This window comes from Dreissena polymorpha, chromosome 16 (genome assembly GCF_020536995.1).
Source record: "Dreissena polymorpha isolate Duluth1 chromosome 16, UMN_Dpol_1.0, whole genome shotgun sequence".
Lineage (NCBI taxonomy): Eukaryota > Metazoa > Mollusca > Bivalvia > Myida > Dreissenidae > Dreissena > Dreissena polymorpha.
Window position 1 is genome coordinate 34256693 of NC_068370.1, and position 15100 is coordinate 34271792.

Genomic DNA, 15100 nt, shown 5'->3' on the forward strand with positions numbered 1-15100 from the left:
GAGAACCCTTGGATGTTGCCAGTTTTGATATCAGGAATGATTTGAAGAAAATAAGTGGAGGACCTCTAGACAATGTAACACACCAAATATTAAACCCCTGACCCTTGCGATTTAAGAGTTGAATATTGTTATTTTCCACTTTTAAATATTGTTTTAGCTCTGGCATCTTTCAAATGAAGTGGACTGAAACAATTTGAACAAGGATACTTAAGTATCATTGAAATCTGCACAGGTGACAGCAGTTCTGGAAGAGACATTGTATAAAGGAAATTTTTGTTGGCGGACGAACCGTAGAGCCACACACCACAATATCTCACCATGAATCCTTTGTGCTAAGTTGATCTAACTTAGCCATGATGGCATTTTGCGCTCAACAAATTCAAAGTACCAGTACAAGTTACCACATAAGCTCAGCATAAGTAGTAATATTTCATTTAATGTTGTATAATATATTAGCATAGATTTTAAATCAAACCTTAAAGACTTCATAGCATGGGTAAAATCATATAAGAACTAGGCAGACAAAGCACAATAAGTTGTACCATACAAAATGTTCTATGATTTGTCAGCTTCTATTATAGCATCACTCTGATTTCCCAACATGATTATAGGTTGAGCATATGATTTTCTAGAAGCATGGTTAGTTGCAATCTTCACAATGTTCAATGATGTATTGACCTATATATGAGCCACAATGTTCAATGATGTATTGACCTATATATGAGCCACAATGTTCAATGATGTATTGACCTATATATGAGCCACAATGTTCAATGATGTATTGACCTATATATGAGCCACAATGTTCAATGATGTATTGACCTATATATGAGCCACAATGTTCAATGATGTATTTACCTATATATGAGCCTCGTTCTGGGGAAACTTTATGAATGAGTGTTAGGTGTCATCCCAAATTTGCCTGCGCAGTCCGCACAGGCTAATCAGGGACAACACTTTCCGCTTTTATGGAATTTTTAGTTTAGTTTTTAAGGTTATTTTTAGTTTAAAGGTAGTTTCTTCCAAATAAAATTCCATAAAAGTGTCGTCCCTGATTAGCCTTTGAGGACTGCGCAGGCTGATCTGGGACGACACTTTATGCACATGCATTAAGCCAAATATTCCCTGATGGAGACTACTATAATTAGTGCCTAGTCTAGAGTCTAGTGCCCCAGCCTTATTATCAGTCAAACATGTCGCTTTTACTGTGCTGCTGTATCCTCAAGATCTTCTGGAATATTTTCAACGCCGGTCCAAGTTTGAGACCCAGCGCTGTTAGAACATCATTCCGTCTCATCAAGAGTAGCGAGCGGCCATCCACTTCCTATAAACCACAATTCCAGAAAATACGAGTATATATGTGCCTTGGTCTGTAAAGAAAAGGCTACCGGTAATGTAAATGCATAATAAATGCAGAAAACAAGGCTACCGGTAATGTAAATGCATAATAAATGCAGAAAACAAGGCTACTGGTAATGTAAACGCATTATAAATGCAGAAAGTGTCATCCCAGATTAGTCTGAGCAGTCCGCAACATCAAAAGCTAAAGAAATTTCATGACTTACTGGGGTAAATACACTTAGATTCCTCTATTAATTAGCTTAATGACAATAAGCTTCTAAGGTAACATAACTCAATTACAATTGTTTCAATGTACATGCACAAATTTAGATTTGAAAGAAATCTTCATTTTCAACACAACATGTTTACATGTTGCTTTGATTCAATGTTTTGATTGCTTCAATATGAAAAAATAAAATACAGTTTTGTTGAGCATATCAATTTGACAACAGTTTAGTTAATAATTCCCCAGACGTTAAACGGTGAGAATATGTAGTAGATACTGAGTGGAGTATTCCGTTATCTTAATGAACAAAGGGAAGTAATCCAAACTGTCATTATCATTACCAAGAAATGTTTGTTCAATACACAATAAACATTATAAAGAGAATTAAATATGATTTGCATGTACAAAAACTTTATCAAACCATTTACCTTATTGTTACTTGAAATTTAAAAGGGACCTTTTCACAGATTTCGGCATGTATTAAAGTTTGTCATTAATTGCTTTAAATTGATAAATGTAAACATTAGAACTATAAAATAGCTCTAGTAAAATACAAGAATAAGAATAAAGCAAGAACAAAAGTAATCCTGAACTGGACTTGAACCACTGACCCTTGGCGCAAAAGTCAAGCACATAAACCACTCAGCCATCCATTCTCATGTAATGAGATGCTTATTTAAAACTTAATAAACGCAATCCTTGTAATGTCACAAAATATAACGATAACAAAAGAACTCTCCAAATTATTCAATCATTTCATGTTTATTACCCTTTATAATTTACAGGTTTTTAAAATATGAATATAATTGATAATTTAGAGCATAGTTAATGTTCAGTAAATATTACTGTTTCCTCGCAAATATCATAACTACTACACAAATTTGCAAATCTGAAACAATTTGTTTCAATTTTGTCAATTTACCAAAAGATTTATTCTGAGCAGGATCATTTTCCAGTCATCATTAAATTTAACATTTATTGCCTACAATTTGTTTCTGTATTTATTACCTGTGTTCTGAATACATGGGCATGCTCCCCAAATCCGTTATCATTGAAGAACTGCTCCACATCCTCAATAGACCAGTTTGTGGCATCTTCATACTCTATATGGTCACTTCCAATAGTTACTCTATCACTGAGTGTTGACATTTTCACCTCGTAACTAAAAATGAATATATTGTTATTTTTCTTACTCAGGTTGCAGTCTTTGAGAAGATCTATTGCTCGCAAGTATCACATCTCTAATTCTAATTTTAAGCAACATTTCGAGTATTAACTAGAGCTTTGTTACAGACGTGACATATACCCCCATATGCTGCATTGACACAGAATATTTTGCATGCTGTCTTCACAAAACAAGAGAAGCTAATTTATGACGATTTTTAAGAATTATTATGCCATAATCATTTATGGCCATTTTGACGTTTGAACTCTTGAATTCTTTCACATGACACGTCGTCCAATGACTGTGAACAAAATTAATGAAAAGACTCATTTTAAAATCTCATAATGAATGACATAGTTATGGCCCAGACAAAGTCATTTTTGGCCATTTTTGACTTTTAAACTCCAAGTGTGACCATGACCTTGGAAATATCGACGTAATTCTTTTGCATGACACACCGTCCAATGATTGTGAACAAATGAACCAAATAATTTTAAAATCTCACAATGAATGACAGTTATGACCAGGACATGATCATTTTTGACCTTTGAACTCAAAGTGTGACCTTGACCTTGGAGATATTGACGTTATTCTTTCCCATGACACATCGTCCAATGATTGTGAACCAATGTACCGATTAATTTTAAAATCTCACAATGAATGACATAGTTATGGCCCATACAAGATCATTTATGGCCATTTTTGACCTTTGAACTCAAAGTGTGACCTTGATGTTGCAGATATCGACGTAATTCTTTTCCATGACACTCTGTCCAATGATGGTGAACAAATGTGCAAAATGATTTTAAAATCTCACAATGAACAACATAGTTATGGCCCGGACAAGCTCATTTATGGCCAGTTTTGACCTTTGAACTCAAAGTGTGACCTTGACCTTGGAGATATCAACATAATTCTTTTGCATTACGCACCTTCCAATGAGAGTGAACATATGTGCCAAATGATTTTAAAGTCTCACAATAAATGACAAAATTATGGCCCAGACAAGCTCATTTATGGCCATTTTAACCTTTGAACTCCAAGTGTGACCTTGGCCTTGGAGATATTGATGTCCTTATTTTGCAAGACACACTGTCCCATGATGGTGAACAAATGTACCAAGTCATTTTAAAATCGAACAATAAATGACATAGTTATGGTCTGGACAAGTATTTTGACCTTTAAACTCCACATGTGACCTTGAACTTGGAGATATCAACATACTTCTTTTGCATGACACACCGGCCATGATGGCAAAAAATGTACCAAGTCATTTTAAAATCTAAGATAAATGACATAGTTATGGTCCAGACAAACTTTCAGTTTAAAACGCACTAAGTGGCCCAGTGACCTAGTTTTTGACCCAGCATGACCCATATTCAAACTTGACCTAGACATCATCTAGATACAACTTCTGACCAAGTTTGGTAAAGATGGGATGAAATTTTTGGGACAGATCTACCGACAGACCAACAAATAAGGACCGACAGACGGACAATGTGTCTCCTATATAACCCCTATTACCAAGGGTAATAGGATGTAATGAACATACAAATACCATGCCATGACTCTAGCTACCTGACTTGTCCAATGTCACAGGGATTGTTTTATATATGACAATACGGCCAAGCCTTCTTAATTTGGGAATTATATTTCATCAAAACTAAGAAAGGAACAGGGATAAAAAGTCAAGCTAAATGATTTGTTTTACTGAAAATCATGTTAAAGAAATTCTCATAGTAGACAGGGCCTATATAAGTCTCTTAAAAAAAGGATTAAAAAAAACACCTGCTGACATATTTCTATTAAATAACAATAATATCTTGTGATATATTGTAACATATATTACATATTATGTACATTTATCAACTTCCCCAAGTATTAAAACAAAAGACAGTGGCAGCTTACTCGAAGGTGTCTCCGGGCCGCGGGGAGGCACTTGGGGTTGGAAGACAGGGAGCTCCAACTGTCCCATCTATATAGAACACAAACAATCTACAACCTACTGATACAATGTGTGAGGAAAGTTGTCTAAATTTCAGATAAATTGAGATAGTTTGACATAAATTGCTTTTAATGTATGAAGCTTTTACAAGATAAGCCATCATATTTTCAGAATTAATAAGTCAATGCATTGGCAACAATTCCATTATTTTGGAGACTCCACAATCAATCTCATTTGACGTTTAATACTTTTAGTAAACAATTAAAGTAAATAATTACATTTTCTTCCATCATTCTTACTGATAATGACATTTCCAGATTCCTGAAAAAGTACTACTCTATGAAGAAAACCATACACAGTTTTGCCCTTTTTTACACTCATTTATCCCCGCCACTGCCACATCCAAAAGAATCACAATGTCAAGGTAAAAATGAACAGATTGAGTAAGTAGTATTGAATCAAAGGGTCAATGTGGGTAAACCAAGAATTTCATCCTCCGGAATTAGTCCAAGTCCAAAAGTAAATGTCAAGGTCAAAAAGAGGTCAGGTAATGCCATGTGCTGAGTGTTCATTGATAACATTCATGCAAGTATCAAAGCTTTGCAGAAATTAGAAAAAACATAAGACGCAATGAGTAATTTTCATTTAAACAATAATTCTAACCTTTCTGAATAAGTCTTAGTCCAAAAGTGGGTAAACATTAAAGTCATAATAAAGTCAGGATATGTGGGCTTGTTGCCAGTGTTTAAAGACATCCACCAAGCAAGTTCCCAACTTTGTAGCAAGTGGTATTCATGTTAGACAAACACGTCATTTTGGGTTAACAAAGAATTGAAACTTTCAGAATTAGTCTAAGAACAAAAATAGGTCAATATCAAGGTCAAATAAGGTCAGGTGATAAGGGAAGGTTTTTTAGTGTTCAAACATATTATCCATTCAATTATCAAAGCTTTGTAGGAAGCATTATTAATTTTTGAAGAAACGCTTCATTTTGGATTTACTTTGAACATACATAAAAACGCATAGGCCAACCGCTATATACCTCTCAGCATTTATAAACGCTGGGGGCATAAAACAAACCAAATCCATATTTATCATAAAAATAACATTTTATTAATAATAAGGTGATTTTTTATGTGGCAAGGACTTGATCAGAGCTTTGCTCAGAAACAATGTAATATTGGCATACATGCTTACCGGTGTGGCTAGGAATGTGATACTGGCATACATGCTTACCGGTGTGGCTAGGAATGTGATATTGGCATACATGCTTACCGGTGTGGCTAGGAATGTGATATTGGCATACATGCTTACCAGTGTGGCTAGGAATGTGATACTGGCATACATGCTTACCGGTGTGGCTAGGAATGTGATCATCGTATCCAGTCGAGGATGTGGAAGCTGCAGATCGAGAACGCTTCACCGATGACACCGAATCATCAATGCTCAGTTTCCGCTTCTCACCCCTTCGATTGCTGCTAATAGCGTAGTATAAAATATTAATAATAAGGAATGCTTTTCTTTAACCCCTCTATGAACTGAAGAAATTGGTAACATCCAGATAAAATTGAATCTCACTAACTAGGTTCTGAAAATTATCCCCAAACCTGTGTGTGTGTGTGTGTGTGCATATATGCATTCATATGAATACAAATGGGTGTGTGTATTTCAAAGTTAATGAGGTCAATCTATGACTGAGAGTACAAAATATGAGAGCCATATTATGTTCTAGCTCTTTCAGTGCTGGAAGCGAATTTTGAAGGCCTTTGCAAACAGTTTGGATCCAGATGAGACGCCACAGAACATGGCGTCTCATCAGGATCCAAACTGTTTGCTATTCTGATAGTATTCGTTGAACAAAATCGAAGAAAATGCTAATGTAAGAAATTCAACAGACGACATTTTAGCAGACGACAAATTTCCCAGCATGCAAAGGGCTAGCACTAATTTACTTACTAGACTCTCACCTGTTGGAAAGAATTTTGATTGAGGCTGCCATGTTCAGCTTTTTAGTTATAACTAGAAACTAAGCCTGAATTGGCATGAGAAGCTCCTGTTCCAACAACAGGGCTAAGCCAACACAAAATTATGCCCATACCTTATATTAAACATACCGGTATCAACAAATCTCATAATAAACCTTACCACTTTTAAATAAAATTCATTATGATTAACATAATCTCTAAAGTGATTGCTGCTACAAACTAAGGAGAATGCATAAATTCAGAAAATTTGAACTTGAAATGATTTCAACAAAACCAATAACAAACGAAGAACATATACCTGCTCTCTCCATCTTTGGAATCATCCGGATCCGAAACTTTCAATGAAGCTTTATGAAAATAAAACATTGAAGTATTGAAGTACCATTCAGTACAAAAACTAAGTCTACAAGAGGTTTGATATTTATTTTGATCAACAATAATCAGAAGTTATATCAGTGATTTGCAAAAACCACCTTACTTCTGATCTTGTTGTGACATAAATGATATAACATTATGGAAGTACATGCAAATCAATGATGAAAATAGAATCTAATAGAATAAATAATTGGTGATAAGTAAAAATAACAAGAGCTGTCAAAAGACAGCCGCTTGAGTATTTGAGTGCTTGACAGTATAACGTAAGCCATCATGGGGAAATTGTTCATATTCAATAAGGTCACGGTAATACAGTCATATTCTAAGTTGAAGAGGATCATAATTGAAACATATTGATCGCTTCTGTTTTAAAGAAGTTGTACTTTATAGAAGATTCTGAGTTCAGGTATATTTTCCACAATCTATTGAACATTTGTAAAGACATAAAACAAACTAATAAGATTTATTTCAAGTTTGATATCAATAGCTTGGGTGGGATGGTTGGACGGTCCTTCAAAAATAAAATAAATAAATATTTGTGTTTTTTTAACCATGTTTCAAAAAAAAATCTTTGGGTGGGGATGGTGGGGTGGGTATGTGGAGGGGGGTATAATGTGGGGGTATGGTCATACATTAGATGATCTTTCATAAATAAGAAAAAAAAGGGGAAAACATCTTTTGGGGGGGATTCTGGGGTGGAGTATGGGGGATGGTTTGGGTGGAGTCCATTGTGGTGTGTCAGGTAAGTGTTGTTTTGTCAAAGTATGAATCAAATCTGATCATAAATAAAGAAGTTATGGCAATTTAAGCAAAATTTATTAATTTGACATTGAGAGTCAAGGTCAATCAAAGGTCAAGGTCAAATTCAACTTGCTAGGTACAGTATCCTCATCATAGTAAGAAAGTATTTGAAATTTGAAAGCAATAGCCTTGATACTTTAGAAGTAAAGTGGATCTAAACACAAAATTTTACAAAATATTCAAAGTTACTAAGACAAAAAAGGGCCATAATTCCATTAAAATGCCAACCAGATATTGCATCTTGCCCTGTACAGTCCCCTTACCTAATCTAGCCAGTTTTCCAAGTCATAAAGCAATAGCTATGATACTTTAGGAGTAAAATGGACAAAAACACAAAACTTAACCAAATGTTAAATTATCTAAGTATAAAAGGGGCCATTATTCTGTCAAAATGCCAGTCAGAGTTACATAACTTTGCCTGCTAAGTCCCCTTATGATAGTTAGAAAGTGTTGCAAGTATGAAAGCAATAGCTTTGATACTTTAGGAATAACATGAACCTAAACACAAAACATAACCAAATTTTCAATTTTGTAAATATAAAAAGGGAACATAGTTCTTACAAAATGCTTGATACAGTTGTCTGCTCTTGTTTATAGATTGGGGTCATGTTGGTAAAGAAGTATACAAAATATAAAAGCAATATGACAAGGTACATAGAAAATATTTGAGGTGGTACGCAAACTTTAACATAGATTTATCAATAATATGCATTTTCTAAGTGAAAAATGGGCCATAATTCTTACAAAATGCTTGTTACAGTTGTCTGTTCCTGTTTATAGATTGGGGTCATGTTGGTAAAAAAGTATGCAAAATATATAAGCAATATGTCAAGGGACATAGAAACGATTTGAGGTGGTACGCAAACTTTAACATAGATTTATCAATAATATACATATTCTAAGTGAAAAAGGGCCATTATTCTTACGAAATGCTTGATACAGTTGTCTGCTCTTGTTTATAGGTTGGGGTCGTGTTGGTTAAGAAGTATGCAAAATATAAAAGCAATATGTCAAGGGACATAGAAAATATTTGAGGTGGTACGCAAACTTTAACATTCCAACGCTCGCGCTAATGGGAACGCTGACGCCGAGGTGAGCAGGATAGCTCCACTATATATGTTTCATATATAATAGTCGAGCTAAAAAATGATTTGGAGTTCAATTGTAGATCAATTATTATTTAGATCCTAACAAGAATATGTGCAATTGATATGGGATGTGCTCAGATTCAACAATTATTTTGCACTATGAACAAGTATCTTTATAACACAGGTTGTGTTCTTTCTTTACACTAACCACAGTATTATTACATATATATGACTTAATCAATGTCATAATAAGAACTATGACATCATTGGAACTAAGACATAATAGGAACAATGACATCATGCAAACTATGACATCATACAAACTATGAAATCATGGAAACTAAGACATCATGTGAATTATTACATCATGGAAACTGTGATATCATGGGAAGGTTGAAATTATGGGAACTATGACATCATGGAAACTATGGAATCATGGAAACTGTGACATCATGGAAACCATGGAATCATAGAAACTGTGACATCATGGAAGCTATGCCATCATGGAAAGTATGGCATCATGGGAACTATGACATCATGGTAAATATGACATCATGGAAACTATATAACTTTATAACACAGGTTGTGTTCTTTCTTTACACTAACCACAGTATTATTTCATATATATGACTTAATCAATGTCATAATAAGAACTATGACATCATTGGAACTAAGACATAATAGGAACAATGACATCATGCAAACTATGACATCATACAAACTATGAAATCATGGAAACTAAGACATCATGTGAATTATTACATCATGGAAACTGTGATATCATGGGAAGGTTGAAATTATGGGAACTATGACATCATGGAAACTATGGAATCATGGAAACTGTGACATCATGGAAACCATGGAATCATAGAAACTGTGACATCATGGAAGCTATGACATCATGGTAAATATGACATCATGGAAACTATAACATAAGTGAAACTTTTTGGAGTCTTGATATAGTACATCTTCCAGGTGCATGTTAGTCTCAAAGTCTTGATATGGTACATCTTCCAGGTGCATGTTAGTCTCAATAATGTTAAACACCCAGCATAACACAAAACATCCAGGGTTCAGTCTGAAAACATTCTTTGTGCCATTTAATGTAAAGTTTCCAAATTTTTAATCATAGAAATAATTCAAGCTACATGTAACTAATGTATAACAATTTAAAAATAACTATTTTAAAACAAAAACTACCTCGTCTGGTTGCATTTTTGTTGGCAGCTCTGTCCTGGCTCCGTTTGCAAGAACTGCACACCCATTTTCCTAGTACACAAACAATGTAAGTTTATGCAACACATAACAAGTTCAGTTGTTTTTTTAAATCAGTTAATAGAAATATAGCAGGAATTTCATGATTTTTACATTATTTAAACATTTTTATATGATAAATATAAAACAATCAGCTATTAAGAATATCAATTTCAATTAATTTTTTATGTAGTGTGTGCATTTATCTCAATGGACCACTTTTAAATGAGCCAGTATTCTGTTAATACCTCATTATCTTTTTTTTATGCAAGCATATCAGAAAGTTTTTACTTTTTTCATAATACATGTGCTTAAAAATGTTGATACAAAATTAATGTGCAACATTTTTAAATGGCTTTAACTTTTAAATGCTGGGAAATACTACTACTTTTTACAAAGCTAGTTTTAAAATACTATTTTGTGCCACACACATTCTTTGTTTGGCAATGGATGTGTACACATGTAAATTCATGCAATACACCCTGTGGTATAAACTAATGTTAAAAGTAGCAGTACCTTTAGGTTTGGTCATCACCGGTGGGTTGTGACAGATCATGTGATAGCCCTTGTCACAGGCATCACAGAACAGGATGAGATCCTGGGGAAAAAAAAGCCTCAATCTGAGAAAACTGGTTTTAGTTTATGTGCGTAAAGAGTCCTCTCAGATAAGCCTTTGCAGTCTGCACAGATTAACCCTTTGCTTGCTGGGAAATTTGTTGTCTGCTAAAATGTTGTCTGCTGAATTTCTAAAATTAGCTTTTTTTTCGATTTTTTCAAAGAATACTATTAGAATAGCAAACAGTTTGGATCCTGATGAGACGCCACGTTCTGTGGCGTCTCATCTGGATCCAAACTGTTTGCAAAGGCCTTCAAAATCCGGTTCCAGCACTGAAAGAGTTAATCAGGGACTCCATCTTCCCACTTATTGGTATTTTTCAATTAAAGGAAGTCTCTTCTTTGCGAAAATCAAAATTAAGCAGAAAGTGTTGTCCCTGATCATCTTGTGCAGACTTCACTGGCTGATCTGGGACGACACTTTACATACATTCATTGAGCCCAGTAATCTGGAACGACACTTTACGTACATTCATTGAGCCCAGTTTTTCCTTAACAAGGCACATATACAAATACTGGTGCAAGTAAATGTGTTTTACTCTGAAATGTAGGATACACACCAACAATGTAATTAGGATTTGTTTATATAAGTACAAGGCCAATTAAGTGCTCAGAAAGAATTTAATATTTTTTCATCATTATTTATATATTAGCATTACTTAAAGAGTCAAATCAGTGTTCTCATTTATAAAAAAAATCTTAATACATGGTAATAAGCAAATAAGGTTCTCTAAAAATTTCAATAAATGAACATTAAAGGTTACTTTTATTGAAAATAATGCATTATTTATTTACAAACGTTTTACAAAGAGAAGAAAACACTTATTATTGTTGCTGAATAGTACCATCATACTAACATCGTTTTCTGCTCCATCGCACATACAACATGTCTTGCAGTCCATACACTGCCAGGGAGAGTTCAGGGCCCTTTGAGCAAGCTCCGGACTGTAGTCCATGCATGAAGGGTGGGCTAAAATGTACAACATTTGTTTGTAGTTTAGCTCAGCATGATATCCATGATGATGTTCAGTCAGAACAAAATACTTGTCTTACAGTGCATTGCTTTGCATTTAGTGAATGGAAGAATCTGTTGTTGTATTTTAGAGCTTATTTGGACTGGTCTCAGTGCCGTCTTCAGTTGGTTTATGATGATATTTGAAATTTAAACAGTTAAACACAATACAGTAAAACCCTTATTATTCTTACAACCACTTTAAGGTCTATTAAAAATGGTCTTATTAGAAGAGTGCTTATTTCAATGAGGTATAGCAAAGTATGCACAATTGCATATACATGTACTACAGGGCTCAACATTAACCTAAAAACCAACTTGCCAAGTTCTTAGAAGATCTGCTTGCCCTTAACGTAAAGCCACTTGCCCAAACATGAAATATCACATGAACTGTAAATCTCACATTTTTAAAGAAATAAATAAATGATACACCACAAAACCTTTTTTTATTTGTGAACATTTAACAAAATAATTACAGCAATTAAAGTCTAATTAAAGTCTAAATTAAATGCTCTTTTATTTGGAACTTGCCCGGGTGGACAACTAGATTATAAAATAACTTGCCCAGACCCAGCTTTTACTAGCCAGGGGCAATAGGACAACCATTAATGTTAAGCCCTGTACTTCTATGTTTAAAAGCAAAAAATAAATAATAAGTGACAGAAAATTCAAATTAATTTCCTATAAAATTTTAATATTAAGTAAATGTTCATATAATGCAACTTATCATATGAATATGAACCTGGCGTATATTAAATGGTGTTTATCTTTTAACAGTGTTAATCTATAAAATCAAAAGGTTTTATTATTTATAAATACAATTTAAATATTTCCTGAAAGTATTTGTGTTTTTTTCGGCTCAATTCAGAGTCAGAAACTTTTAAATACAGATCAGACAAAAACACATGTAGTTTTGGAATTTAGAATGCGTTCTCGCCATACAATTTTCCTGATATTTAAGGAAAATTGAAAAATAACCTCAAATTAAACTAATGCTTAAATTATTCTATTGATACCTCTGGAGTGGCAATCTTTACACATCAGTAAGTCTTCAAACACCCCATCTTTATTGGCTTCTGAAGTTCCGGCGCAAAAACCACAGGTGAGGTCCCCAGAGGTGCTTTCTCTACTTGCAGCTCGTTTCAGCTGTAATGGATTCTCCTCAAAATCTGGCCCATGAGTTTTCTTAAATTTCTGAAATGGAAAAATGCACATTAACATGCTGTTGTATACTTACTTTTTTAGATTCATGGATAGCAAAGTAGTCAATTGAGTGGACCTTCCAAGACATTTTAAGATCTTGTACAGATTTGGTCAGCTTAAATATTGTAATATTTATTAAAAGCTTATCACTGTAGGGGTTACTGTGCAGAGGTTTCCTTATTTTGTAATCATTACATGTTATGTCCTTGTTTCATTTTCAGCATATTTAAATAACTAGTCTTGTTAATTAGTAGCAAAATGACTTTTTACTTTTCTTTTAGATAAAGGTCTGCCTCGTTTCAAGGATTCCTCGCTTGGCATGTCCATGCTTTCTTGTTCAGGGGTAATTTCCTTTTTTATATCTGACTCTGGGTCGAGTTGAGTTTTAATGTCCGCAGTTTCATCATCTTTAGTTTCCACAACAGTTTCCTCCTCTTTCACAACTTGCTCTTTGTCAGTATCCTCTTTGGATGGACCTGCACTTTTCTCTGTCTTATTTGGCAAGGTATAACAATTGTCTGCTAATTTTACAACTGTTTTAGCATTTATCTGCTTCTGAATAGCATTTTCCAGCCTGTTTTTTACGAGCCTAGTCTCAGGGTTTTTTGAGATCAGCCAGGACTCCAGTGTTTTGAATGAAACAGGTTGACCAGTTTCTTTTGTTAATTTCCTTATGGCCGATATAATTCTGAGACTGGTAGTATGCTCCTCAGACTGAGGGGACTTTTTGATCTCTCCTGTTGTCCGTTTTCGGTAACTTACAACGCCTTTAAACACAACTTTCGTTAGACTACCTTCTTCCATAAGAGACGAAAGACACTCCTCGGTTTCCGATTCGGTTAGGCCATAAGAGCGTTTCAACATGTGGGCGATTCGCTCAAGACTTGGTCGAGCTTTCCTTAACTTTATGATTTCTATCATATCTACACACCATTGCTTGTGCTGCATGAACAGTTCTTTGTTTACTTTACCCGACATCGTGAAGAAACCTAAAATAACACCCGTTTGCAGAATTTAACTATCAAGCTTTTGCCGAAATGAACTTCCGTCTGTTATGCGCATGCCCAAATAGATAAATTTCGCACATTACCGAAAACGAAAGTAGGTCAGTAATAAACCGGATACCAGTATGAACACCAAGCCGAGCACTAATTAATATAAAGACTTCTTTGCAATGCATAATAGTGTGTTTAGCAATTTTATCGCAAGAATTGAGATTTCGAAATGATCTGCTCATTAAAAAAAAACAACATATTTTGGGAAAATTAGTATGAAACTGTTGCACCATGGTGCATATTATTGTGCCTGGTACTGGGTGCTATGGAGTTACGTAAGAATTTCCAATGCAAAATGTTTTAGTTTAATATCTTACCTGTGCTCTTATCATATGTTAAAAAGTTAAACAACTGTTTTTTGTAAAGGTCACGGTAAGCTTAACAATCTAGCCATGTGATCCATTATTGTATTTATTACAGCAACGGAACCGTCCATAAAGTATTTGTCACCATGATGACCATTTTACTCACCCCTTTACCCATGTCAGAAACTGTCACAAATCTAGGATCCCTCCACCCCAACACCACCCACAACCCCCACCCCAATAAAAAAGAAAATAAAAAGTATGTCACACTTTCGAACTATTTTTTTAATAAACACGCTACACTATCAAACTGTATTAAAATATATAATATCCACTTAAAAGAATAATCACAGTATTAAAATGATTTTAATAGTAGAATAAATAATTGTCAACGGTTGCAACAGTTATTCTTTGAAGCAATAACTCAATTTAAATTGAATTGGAAAACACAAATTTGATTTGACAATTATATAATACATGTACATCACTCATCTCCTGTTGTTTTTATATACACTAGGTTTAAGTTTTGGATGATCTTACGATGACGCAATCATTCTACACAGGATACAAAATTACGTTAACTAAACTTTATATTAATAATAATAATAATAATAATAATGATGATAATAATAATAATAATAATAATAATCATCATAATAATAATGATTTGATAATATAAATATTACATCTTAATCATCAAAATTTGGCATTGTAATAGTAACTATGATAT

The 15100-nt window shown here is 34.0% G+C and overlaps 1 protein-coding gene and 1 long non-coding RNA gene across 3 annotated transcripts in view; both read right to left on the reverse strand.

Moving 5' to 3' along the window:
* LOC127861407 (uncharacterized) overlaps positions 1–15100 on the reverse strand; it is a 132245-nt gene that overhangs the window by 59257 nt on the left and 57888 nt on the right. The window lies entirely within an intron of this gene.
* Positions 994–14092, reverse strand: LOC127861387 (histone acetyltransferase KAT6A-like). Of its 2 annotated transcripts, none has more exons than XM_052399831.1 (10): positions 13281–14092; positions 12824–13001; positions 11653–11765; positions 10697–10778; positions 10127–10195; positions 6961–7009; positions 6031–6152; positions 4641–4707; positions 2576–2729; positions 994–1324 (listed from the first exon to the last, which is right to left on the reverse strand). In XM_052399831.1, the coding sequence occupies exons 1-10, from the start codon at positions 13986–13988 to the stop codon at positions 1184–1186; spliced, it is 1683 nt and encodes a 560-aa protein (XP_052255791.1). In that variant the 5' UTR covers positions 13989–14092; the 3' UTR covers positions 994–1183. The 2 variants fall into 2 exon arrangements, with proteins under 2 accessions (XP_052255791.1, XP_052255790.1); XM_052399830.1 differs by having other exon boundaries at positions 6031–6155.

Bases quoted from the DNA above. Each gene is read 5' to 3' on its own strand.
- LOC127861387 (XM_052399830.1), bottom strand. From the start codon at position 13,988: ATGTCGGGTAAAGTAAACAAAGAACTGTTCATGCAGCACAAGCAATGG. The intron at 10,779-11,652 runs GTTAGTATGATG...TTTTTTCCCCAG, and splicing joins GCGATGGAGCAGAAAACGAT to GATCTCATCCTGTTCTGTGA. The intron at 10,196-10,696 runs GTACTGCTACTT...TTTGTGTACTAG, and splicing joins GGTGATGACCAAACCTAAAG to GAAAATGGGTGTGCAGTTCT.